The sequence below is a fragment of the Solea solea genome, chromosome 10 (assembly GCF_958295425.1).
Source record: "Solea solea chromosome 10, fSolSol10.1, whole genome shotgun sequence".
Lineage (NCBI taxonomy): Eukaryota > Metazoa > Chordata > Actinopteri > Pleuronectiformes > Soleidae > Solea > Solea solea.
Genome location: NC_081143.1, coordinates 12,637,521 through 12,650,316, shown reverse-complemented (window position 1 = coordinate 12,650,316; position 12,796 = coordinate 12,637,521). Strand labels below are relative to the sequence as shown.

The window sequence follows — 12,796 nt, the reverse complement described above, 5'->3', positions numbered from 1 at the left end:
CCCGCATGTTTATTAGTTTATTAGTGTTTACTGTGACGACAATAAGACGCCGCTTCATTGCTTCTGATATTGTTGTCGTACTGGTTTTATTTCAGCAGGTTTGTACAGGCTGGTACATAATTACATTCTATGATTGCATGAAAACAAAAAGTCTCTTTCCTTTTCCTTCTCTCTCTGCAGATTGACTGCAGCAGAGACAGGTGAGTGTATCACTGTGAGTCACTCAGTGAATACCTCAGCATGTTTCTCAGGTTGAGACTCTCGTTGTCATGGGGAGTGTTGACTTCATGTTTTCTGCTTCTCATAAATCCAGGTTTCAGTATTAATGCAGTGCGTGCCTGTGTGTACGTGTGGGTGTGTGTTACTCTCACAGCTCTGTGCGGGCCAAAGCCAGGTCCCTCATTTCCGAGGACCTTGTTAACCCTTAGGACACAGAGCATTTCGGCTGCTTTTTTCCACGACTATGTTAAAACATACAGTATATAGAGAGGTTATAAGAATGTGCAATATAGAGTTTTGAGTGGCAATCTGATGAAAAATGTCTTTCATTATAAAGACACCTGAGCAAAAAGTACTCAAAATGCTTAAAATTGATTGAATTTGTGAATTGTGGAAATACACCACAGTTCAAAGTTCACTTGGCTCGTTTTTATGAACAAAAAGAAAAGAAAAAAGCTGTAATTTTGTGACTTCTGCATAATTATTGCTACTTTATATCACTACTAAAAATGCTATATAAAATGAATCATAACTTTGACTCAACAACACATGAGAAGATGAAAAAACACGTTTTTTGTAAAGACTGAATAATGTGAACTATAAACACCTCCCCTCCATTTTCGCCTCCTCGTCCTGCTGCTTTACCTCCCCCATTCACACACACACACACACATGCACCTTTTTCCTTCCCTTCTCTCCTCTCATGCAGGTTTTTTTTTGGCCGTAGAGCAGATGTCCTTTTATTGATATGATCATGGTTAGTGGTCTCCAGGTGCTCATTGGATCCACTGTATAACATCACACACAGGCGTACCTCATATACCTCATTAGGGCCCGAGCCACAAATGTCAGGGGCCGAAACGGCTCCTGGCACAAATTTGTGCGAGATTTCTCAGATTATTTTTTTTTTTTTTTTATTTTTTTATTTTTTTTTGTTTTTATTTTTGTTTTTATTTTTATCATTATTATTATTATTATTATTATTATCATCATCATCATCATCATCATCATCATCATCATTATTATTATCATTATCATTTTTATTATTATTATTATTGTTATTATATGTTTTTGTTAGACGTCTAAAATAAATATGAAATATTATTCTTTTATTTTGCCCATGTGCTGCTGACATAGTCACTGAGAGTGACTCTGTTGTACAGGTGCACTAACAGTAAAGTATCATGTCATGTTTCAGCCTAATGGACGGAGGGAACCACTTGTTTTGTCATATGATGTCAGTGGTTTAAAGTTTGCTGCTTATGTTTATGTTTGTATGCATATGAGAGGGAGGTGTGCGTGGTAGTCAAGGTGTGTTTTCTTGGGCGTGTATGACGTGAGTGTCTGTGTCTGCTGACAGTTACCGGAGGCGGGACGTTTAAGGCTGAACAGGTTTGTCAGCTTCATGTTGAGTATTTGTCCACCTGAGTGACGGCGCCTCACCTCAGTCTCACCCTGCCGAGCAAAGGCTGTGGACGCTGAGACTCTACACCACAACAGCAAAACACAGAAGCCAAACCAGATATGGACTGAAATATCGGCTGCACTGATTCTGGGCTCAGGAGTGTTTTTTTTGGTGAGTTGACTGTGAAGTTTGTAGCTTTCTTCTTCTGTGGTGTCTGGTCCTGAAGGTGGCAGGTTTAAGGGGACGCTGGGCTGTGATCCAAGTTTCAGGCACTGTCATTCATGCAGTTTCTGTCAAGATTTAGACCACAGAATGACTGTGTCTGCTCCTTGAGTTCACTTTCATGCTCTCGTTGTTTCATTGAGACATGAGATAGAACCAGAGAAGGTGTGCCTGTAGATGCATTTCACTTCATTCTCTTCCTCCAGGGTCATTTTCATGTTCATGCCCACTGAGTGAACTTTTTCTTTGTGTGTGTGTCATAACTGCAGACATGTGCCCTTTGAGTCCTCATAAAAAGATGATTGCATAACTGTCAGCGAGGTGCTTGGTTGTTATTTACACCTGTGTGTGATAAAAAAAAAAAATATATAAATGTAACGTGTGGAGGAATTAATGATGTGAACATGACATAAAACCTCCCATTCACTAATTATAGTAAACATTAAGCTGTTTTTTTTTTGTTTTTTTAAATCACATTTATTAACTCGGTGGATCAGTGTCATTACTACATGAATGATGGCTTGACATTGGTCATCTTTCTTGATTCGTGGTTTGCTGTTATATCATCTGTATTGAATGTAGTCCTTTGTTTCAAAGAACTTTAGGGAGCCCAGGAGGCAAAAGGACATTAAACTTTTCAGCCCCTGAAGTATAATCACAGAATGTGAAGAGATTTGAGTTGTGTTGGTCATGTGACTGTGGTCATTGGATCACCTGTGATTAGTAAACACTACTTATTGGTGGCTAATAACAGAGCTGGCATTAAAGAGCGAATAACGGCGTGGAAGAAGTGACACACGCACATTTTTTCAGAAGTAACTCTGTAGTTTAACTTAGCAACTGGTCTCCATTTATGATAACAACATCAGGCTATTAGAAGGATCGCACTGACATTGACATGACACACATTTTTGTTGTTGTTCTAGTTCAAATAGTTCAACTCAAGCAACTGGTGTGAGTGCATTGAGCTGGGTGTGAGAAACAATGATAAAGTTGATTAGTGTTTCTGCATCTTTTACTCAATTGTAAAAAATGATCCAGTTGATGTAATAAATGATACTTAGCACTGCCCCAAGTTTTAAAAATGAAGGACGACTACAAACATTGATGCTACGTGTGTTGTAGTGTTGTGCGGGAAATGGCACATCGCTGGCAGGGTCTTGATTAAAAACCCCTGTAAACTTCAGAGTCGTTTGACCTGTGAGTGAATGCTGATTAAACACATTCTCATTGATGAAAAACCCATTTAATCTGGGATTAAACTGTTTTTTGGGTATTTGAGTGCTTGGTGGTTACGAACGGACGACCACAAGAGTCACAGAAATGGTAAAACCCTTCTGGATACATCTATTTACACTTTCATTTATGAATCTATATGTAAATAAATGCATTACATGACAAAAGAATTGTTAGGACATGTCCATTCATCAGCCAATGAATCAAATTACAGATGTATTTCTTCTCGACTGGTCTGGAATGGCAGTTACTGTTTACAATGATCCACATATTTGATTTGGCAAAGGTTTTTTTACGCGTATGCCCTTCCTGATGCAACCCTCCCCATTTGTCCAGGCATGGGACTGGCACTAGGCGTACACTGGATGTGGCCCCCTAGTGGCCGGGTTCACATCTATACATCTATAAAATGAGAAGCTGTATTTTATTTAATTATGTTGGTATTTTGCAGCTGCTCTCAGGGCAGTGGTAGTGACTGTTGGTGATCTCAGAGGATCTGGACTGAACAATTCTGAGTCTGGATTCAGGTTTTCTCCACTAGAAAGCAGTGAGTGGGGTGTGGTTACAGTTGAGTTTGCGTGTTTACAGAAAGGAAACACCCGACAACAGAACACTTCTCAGCAGCACTCTCGATAAACCTGTTGCTTTCCCTGCATTTTGATCCAACAGCCCTGAGGCTGTGACTCAAATATCTAAGAAATGTACCTGTGTGTTACCTGTGCGTGTTACCTGTGTGTCACCTGTATGGTACCTGTGTGTGTTACCTGCATGTCACACATCTTAACTGTCACTCCCTTGCTTACGGTCTCATTATTTTGTTCTACTTTTTCATGAATCATTTTTACATTGATATTTCCACATCTTTTCTCTCTCTCCCTCAGGGTGTGTGCAAATATTAGAGTATCACCATACATAATTTTTTATATTACTTTATATGATCCTGACATCAGGTGTAAGACATGTCAGCATATTCAAACACTATGACAACCCCCTTTTTACTTCAAAAAATAAAAATAAATAAAATAAACTTTGAAAAATTAATGATTGAATCTATGCATTTAGCTTTTAATTGTATTTCATGTTTAAAACAATGCTTCTCAAAGTCATACAACTAGGTCCATGATATTTTGTGAACTGCTCACTCTCTAGTACCAAAGTCCATAGAGAAAATGAAGTTTCTGATGCCCTCTGAAAGTGTGTCTAAATCTCATTTCAAATAACCTGAACGGTCACTTTAACATGTTACAAACATATCATTAGCTCCACAGCATATCACACTCGTGTTAAGAACTGCAGTACATCATGTTTCCATAGCATGGGTTTACTAATTATTTTGTTCTCTGTAGGTTTAGTTGAGGAAGAGTTCTCGATGCTGCTGTGACACAAAAACAAGGATCATGGTACGATACATCAACATTTTCATTCTTTCATTGGAGTTACCTTTTTTTCGCTTGTGTTGTCAACATTTTTTGTTCCAATTTGTTTGCAGCTGTCTCACCGCAGAGGCAAGAGCCTCTCTGATGCCATCACCCTGGAACAGTCAGAAGATGGCGGAGTGGTCGTTTCCAGAATCAACAACGATGCCACTGGAAATCAGGGTCTGAGGAAGGGTAAGAACCATGACTTTAATTAATTCTAGCGAGCAGAGAGGACAGCCTCTTTGTGGACCTCTAATTTTGGATTGAATATGTATTTTGTTTGATAATGGAAAAGAATCGCCCAGTCTCACTTTTATTGTATGCATTACATCTTACACAAGTTTATTCATCCACAAAAGGCAGTCATTATAGCAAGGGCTGTCATCACAAACCGAAGCACTTATATTGTAAAGCTTGGGTGTTCACCATGTTTTTGTGTTTCTTGATCAAGATTCCATAATAACCCTTTAACACAATGTAAATCATTATTTACACTTCAAGTGGAAATGTTCTGGCTATTGTTTTATGCATAAACATGTTTTTTTTTTCTTTTTTAGGGGATGAAATTTTGGGGGCAACAATTGATTTTGACAAACTGTCAAAAGAGGAGGTGCTAAATGTATTGAAAATGATAGAGCCCTTTGATGACAACGTCAAGGTCCTCACCAGGAACACACTGAGCAGAAGCCTCGGTGATCTGGACCAATGTGGCAGACAGAGTCCTAAGACGGTAGGTACACAATTTGTTGATTTTCTGTTTTTGTTGTTCTGTTATATTTAATCAAAATTAAAGTTATCAATTGGTTTTTCTCTATTAAATAAATCAGGGATTGAGGTAGCCGTTTTACAGTGTTGGACTAATGCTGCAAGATACTAAAAGGATTTTTGATACCAAGCCGAGTTGCTAGAATATCCTTACAAGAAAATGAGATATTACAGTTACAGTCTAATCACGAAGTTGTGTTTTGTAATTCTAGATGCTAAATGACTCCTACAGCAAACTCTACAATGCCAAAATCAAGAGGTTCATGAAGGATGACATGCGTGGTGTGGATGCAGGCGGTGTGAGCAGCAAGCTAACTGCAGCAGGCTTGTCCAATGTCAGCCTAAAACATGACATGGGGTTGCCCCGCCTTGGAGTTGACTTTGGACTTCTAAAAGCAAACACTCTGAGCACAGATGATGATAGTGATGATTCAGAATCTGATGATAGATCAGCTGGAAGAGTGACAGATGGCAGCAATCTGAATCTGCCACCTTTGGGTCTTGGTGGAGTTCAGATACCAAGATTTGAAGATGACGCTGAAAGTCCACAGCTTAATGGTCCAGACTTCGATCTGTCTGGAACATTACCAAAAGGTCCAAATACAAACACTGCAGGTGGTATGCAACTGTCAAACACTGATAACCCATCAGTTGACTTTAGAATGCCACATCTGGAAAGACCTCATATCGAACTGGAAGGCAAAGGGATTTCTCGTGCTCAAAAAATGCAAGGCTCAAATACTCATACTCCTGAAATGGAGATGAACTTAAGTGGAGGAAATGTATCTGGTCCATCCTTCAACACTAGTGCTCCCAGAGTGAGCATTGAAGGAACCAAAAAAGAATTCAAAATGCCAAAATTCAAACTACCTGACCTTGGTCTATCTGGAACTTCTTATAGTGCTACAGAATTTGAGACTGAATCACAAGGCCTGGATGTTCCTTCAGATAGACTTAATCCTAAGTATTCCCAGAGACTCAAAAAGCCAAATCTGAATGTGGATGATCTTTCTGGCTATGTAGAGTCACCTAAACTTTCATTGTCTGGTAGATCACCTGACCTAGACCTAGAAATGCGAGGTGTCAGTGTATCCAAACACAATCTAAAGGGACCCAATGTGGACACACCCTCCGGTGGAATCAAAGTGACATCCATCAAACCACAGATCGATCTTAGATCTCCAGACTTAGATTTGGATGCACCAGCTGGTCAACTCACTATGCCTAAATTTGGATTCTCGGGCAAGGGTGGAGCTGATGTTAAAACACCTGATCTAGGGCTCAAAACGCCAAAGATAAAAGGTGATATCCATGCCCCTGATATAAATCTACCCAAAGCTGACGTAAAAGGTATATCTGGAAAATACAAGGCTCCTAAATTTGCCATGCCAAAGTTTGATTTACCGGACATTGAAGTTCCTGATATTAAAGGATTCAATGGGAGACCAGATGTGCATTTGTCTGCACCTGATCTAAAAGCTGGAATTGCAGAGCCAAATGTTGACTTGAACATGACTAGCTCATCAGGTAAGCTTAAAATGCCTGTAGCTGGGCTATCTGGGTCTAAGATTACAGGACCTGAATATAAGTTAAAAACTCCAGACATTGATGTATCTGCTCCCAGGTTTAAAGAGGGCATTGGTTTGCATCTCAAAGACCCAAAACTAGATCTAAATACCCCTGATGTTGACATTAACATGCCTTCTGGTAAATTGGACATTGGAGCAGATGCTCCATCTGGCAAGTTTAAAATGCCAAAATTTAAGATATTTGGAACACTGCCAAAGAATAAAGATGTAGATATCAATGCAGGGATTAGAACACCTAAACTAAAGACTGGTGAACTAAGGACTCCAGACTTTGATCTGTCAGCACCCAAATTCAAAGGGGCTATTGATTCCCGAGATATGAATTTGGACCTAAATAAGCCCAAATTAGATCTATCTGGACCAGATGTAACGTCAAGCAAATTCCAAATGCCTGAATTTAACTTTTCAGGCACATTGCCAAAGGGACCAAAGTTAGATGTAAACACGGATCTAAAATCACCAGATCTAGGTTTTAAGGGTGGCATTGATGCCCCTGATTTGGACTTACCAGACATGCACCTTAAGGGTCCTAAGTTGGATATGAATACTCCAGATGTCAATATGGGTTCACCCAAAGCAAAATTAAAAATCCCTAAATTAAAGATGCCTAAATTTAATCTTCCAGGAGTAAACGGACCAGAGATTAATGGCAATTTAGATAGGCCAGACCTTGACATTGATATACCCAATGTAAATCTCAAAGGTCCAAATGCTGACTTGGAAATACCAGGTGTCGATATTGCTGGTCCATCAGGGAAATTCAAGAAGCCGAACTTGAACCTACCTGAGTTGGGGGGTGAAATTAATCCACCAGATCTAAAAATGCCCAAGGTTGACCTGAAAGGCCCAAAGGTAGACCTTAAAGCTCTAAAAATGCCAGAGCTTCATGCTCCAGACTGGGATGCCAGTGCTCCCTCAGGAAAACTAAAAATGCCTAAATTTAGCCTACCAAGCCTAAGAGGACCTGACATTGATGGAAACTTCAACCATCCAGATGTAGATATAAATGCACCCAAGGTCAACCTCAAAGGTCCTAAAGCTGACTTGGATGTTGACATGGCGGGTCCATCAACAAGATTCAAAAAGCCAAACTTGAATATGCCTGAGTTTGGGGGTGAAATAAATCCACCGGATCTAAAAGGCAAACTGGAAATGCCAGAGCTTCATGCTCCAGACTGGAAAATGAAAATGCCTAAGTTTAGTTTACCAAGCTTAAAAGGACCTGAGATTGATGGAAAATTAGATGGCCCAGACGTGGATATAAATGCACCCAAGTTAAACTTCAAATCACCCAATCTAGATTTGTCTGGTCCGGACTTCAGTGGTGGAATAAATACACCAGATCTAAACATGCACAATGTTGACCTAAAAAGCCCCAAACTGGACCTTAATTCCCCTAAACTCAACTTAGACATGCCGTCAGGTAAACTGAAAATGCCAACCCTGGCAAAACCAAAGGCAGAACTTCATGCCCCAGACTGGGATGTTAATGCTCCCTCAGGCAAATTGAAAATGCCCAAGTTTAATCTTTCAGGTACATTGCCAAAGGGACCAAATTTGGACATAAAAACAGATTTAAAGCGTCCAGATTTCAGTCTCAAATCTCCGAAGATAAATGGTGGAATTGATGCACCAGACTTGAACTTACCAAATATGAACTTAAAAGCTCCAAAATTAGATGTGAATGCTCCAGATGTTAACATTGGTTCTCCTAAAGGGAAATTAAAATTCCCCAAAATTAAAATGCCGAAATTTAGCTTCCCAAGCTTAAAAGGACCTGAAATTGATGGAAATATAGATGGCCCAAATGTAGATATAAACGCACCAAAGGTCAACCTTAAAGGTCCCAAAGCTGACTTTGATGCTGATTTTGATGGTCCGTCGGGAAAATTTAAAACACCAAACTTGAACTTGCCAAAATTTGGACTGTCTGGCCCCAACATTGATGCCCCTAAGTTGGACTTCAAATCACCTAACCTAGATTTGTCTGGTCCAGACCTCAGTGGTGGAATAAATGCACCAGATCTAAACATGCCTAAGGTGGACTTAAAAAGCCCCAAAATGGACTTTAATTCCCCGAAACTCAACTTAGACATGCCATCAGGCAAACTGAAAATGCCAACACTGACAAAACCAAAGGCAGAGCTTAATGCACCAGACTGGGATTTTAATGCTCCCTCGGGTAAACTGAAAATGCCTAAATTTGATCTTTCAGGTACATTGCCAAAAGGACCAAATTTGGACATAAACACAGATTTAAAGCGTCCAGATTTCAGTCTCAAATCTCCAAAGATAAATGGTGGAATTGATGCACCAGACTTGAACGTACCAAATATGAACTTAAAGGCTCCAAAATTAGATGTGAATGCTCCAGATGTTAACATTGGTTCTCCTAAAGGGAAATTAAAATTCCCCAAAATTAAAATGCCGAAATTTAGCTTCCCAAGCTTAAAAGGACCTGAAATTGATGGAAATATAGATGGCCCAAATGTAGATATAAACGCACCAAAGGTCAACTTTAAAGGTCCCAAAGCTGACTTTGATGCTGATTTTGATGGTCCGTCTGGAAAATTTAAAACACCAAACTTGAATATGCCTAATTTTGGTCTGTCTGGTCCCGACATTGATGCCCCGAAGTGGAACTTAAAATCACCTAACCTAGATTTGTCTGGGCCAGATCTCAGTGGTGGAATAAATGCACCAGATCTAAACATGCCTAAGGTGGACTTAAAAAGCCCCAAAATGGACTTTAACTCCCCCAAACTGAATTTAGACATGCCGTCAGGCAAACTGAAAATGCCAACACTGACAAAACCAAAGGCAGAGCTTCATGCACCAGACTGGGATTTTAATGCTCCCTCAGGAAAACTGAAAATGCCAAAATTTGATCTTTCAGGTACATTGCCAAAGGGACCAAATATGGACATAAACACAGATTTGAACCTGAAAGGCCCAAAGGTAAAGGGAGGAATTGATGGTCCTGACTTCAACATGCCAAACATGGACCTTAAAGCTCCAAAGTTGGATGTCAACACCCCTGATGTCAACATTGGCTCACCCAAAACAAGGTTTAAAATGCCCAAACTGAAAATGCCTAAAGTTCATCTACCAACCTTACAAGGACCTGAGATTGATGGCAATTTAGATGGTCGAGGCCTTGACATCAATGCACCTGACATCAACCTCAAAGGGCCCAGAAGTGGCTTTGAAATGCCAGATGTTGGTTTTGGTAGTCGGTCTGAAAGAATGAAAATGCCACATTTGAAAATGCCAGATGTGGGATTTTCTACTCCGGATTTAGATGGACCACACTTTGACCTCAAGACACCAAATCTTAATGCCAAACTACCGAAGGGACCCAATTTGAACATTAATTCAGACCTAAAATCCCCTGATTTGAATCTCAAAACTCCAAAATTGGGTTTACCAGATGTGGATCTTAAATCTCCAAAGTTCGACATGAACACTCCAGATGTCAACCTTGGTTTACCTGATGCAAAGTTCAAAAAACCCAAGATGCCAAACATCCCAAATATCGATATAAATGGAGACCTACGGCGACCCGACGTCAGTATTCCTAATGTAAACATTAATGGTCCAAATGGAAAATTGAAAATGCCAAGTGTAAATAGACCAGACCTCAGTCTGTCTGGACCTAAGGCAAAAACACCAGACATAAATTTGCCCAATACCAGCTTCACAGGTCCCAAGCTAAACCGACATGACCTAAGAATAAATGACAACATAGGGCAACCTGACATAAACCTTAATGCCCCCCATGTTAAAGGAAGAATCAGAAGTCCAGACTTTGATATGAATGTTCCCTCTAGAAACTTCCAGGGTCCTCAGACTGATCTTGATCTTGACAGAAAATTCAAACTCCCTTCTTTTAAGCTTCCTCAGTTGGGAGGCCCAGGTCTCAATAACACAGGGTCTGACATTGATTTTGGTGCACCTTTGAGACCAACAAATCTTGATATTTCTCCCCCTAATGCAAAAATGAATGCAAAACCAGTAGAATTGAGGGGGAACATCAGAGGTCCAAATATTAATGCTCCTAATGTGGATGCCCATATGCCTAAAGCAGCAATGAGGAATCCACAGCTGCATCTTAAATCTCCAGAACTGAACCTTGATGATCCTTCTTTCAGTTTCAGAGGACCCTCACATAAGCATCGCATATCTGATACAACAGGTATGAATATGAGGATCCCTGATCTGGATGTAGATGGAGATCTCAGACCAAGACATAGTGATAGAAAGTCACATCATGGCCACGTTATTGATTTTAACCGATCAGATCTCAACATTGACGATTTCACAGGAAAGGATCATGTGCTCAGGGCCAGAGCCTCAAAGCCAGACCTCCAGATGTCTCATAGTTATAGACAGGTGTACTCTCCATCAGTTGTCCATACTGACATGAAGAACCTGGTGCACACCAGAAGAGTCCCAGCTGGTGACATTAATGTACATTCAAAGCAGCAGAGAACAATGCAGCATGCAGCTAATGTACGAGTACCACATTTATCTCAAGATGCACGGGTAAGAGTACCTGACACCTCTGATGGATACTACATCACAGTTTTTCCTACTGTGGCACAAAATCAAAAAATGCCAAATCGTAAACACAACACTCTTGGACGGCCTGACTTACATCCAGGAAACATAGAACTTGAAGTTCCAAATGAGAATGACCAGAAGGGGTCAACGTTTTTTTTCTCTGACCTTGTGTAGGTTCAATTCACGTTTCCCGTGACATCATTTGTTTGTGTTTTTGTATTTTTTTTTGTCTTTTATTGATTTAATATGAGTTTGTTTTTTTATAAACAATCATGTCTCTTTTTGATTTATTTAATTTGTTTTGTATATAAAGCCCCTCCTCTTGCTTTGTAATGGTGTAAATTGATTACAAAGCTGCATGTTTGCACTTAACTCAAATGTTTTTACATTTTGTGTTTATTAGTTTTTATACTGTTTTAAAACATGTACATGTGCATATTTAGCCTTAGGATGAAAAAATCTCTTGAAATTTGCTGAAACACAATTGTTTATATTTTATTTTGAGAAACCCACCATGTTTATATTCATTGTAGATGTACAGAGCATTTTCAGCATACATGCACTTGTTTAATACATATTTAAATAAAGTCTTTACATACATATTTTGTTGTAAATACATATTTAATTAGTCTTTTACTGAGTATTTGTACCGCACACATTATGTAATAGTTAAACCTGCTCAAGAATTATTACTGATTATATTAGAAAACTTGTAGATTTGATTTAACAGGAGTTATTTTATTGTATATCATCTATATATATCATGTAAAAAAATGATGCATGTTTCTATTTTATTATGCATATGGTATTCAGAAAAATTATAGAGATTATTGAAGTAAGCCATTTAGCTTCTTTCAGGGAAATAACACACCTATGTACATTGAGTAGCCATTTTAAGGGTGACTGTAAAAAAAACATTGTTACAAAATGGACCAAGAGGCCACAGGAAACATTTTGCTGCCATTATTTACTCAAAGCTTCCAATATGTAAATAACAATAATAACAATAAACGTTGAATTTGCCATTTGTGTCACTTATTTTTTGTGTTTTGTTATTTATTATTATTACTATTGTTATCTATCTATCTGTCTATCTGTCTATCTATCTATCTATCTGTCTGTCTGTCTGTCTCTCTCTCTCTCTCTCTCTCTCTAGAACAAAATAAGGACATTTGTTTTATTGAGTGTTGTTGTTGTTGTTTGTTATTTATTAAGTGTCTCAGTGGTTAAGACCGGTACCCTGTGTGCAAAAGACTTCATGGTCGCAAGTTCAACTCTACCCCTGGCAGGTTGTACATAAATGACATGTAATGTAATGTAATGAAGCATCAGTGGATGAGATTGGGCTGTTGCTAGAAATGTTATTTCCACCCCCCACC

General features: G+C 39.2%; 1 protein-coding gene across 1 annotated transcript; it reads left to right on the top strand.

The window, feature by feature from the left end:
* The first annotated feature begins 1,651 nt into the window (after positions 1 to 1,651).
* si:ch211-69b7.6 (neuroblast differentiation-associated protein AHNAK) lies at positions 1,652 to 12,442 on the top strand. Its single transcript, XM_058640868.1, has 5 exons — positions 1,652 to 1,795; positions 4,429 to 4,482; positions 4,572 to 4,692; positions 5,058 to 5,230; positions 5,478 to 12,442. Exons 2-5 carry the CDS (start codon positions 4,480 to 4,482, stop codon positions 11,589 to 11,591), a joined length of 6,411 nt encoding a protein of 2,136 aa, XP_058496851.1. The 5' UTR covers positions 1,652 to 1,795; positions 4,429 to 4,479; the 3' UTR covers positions 11,592 to 12,442.
* Positions 12,443 to 12,796: the final 354 nt, after the last annotated feature.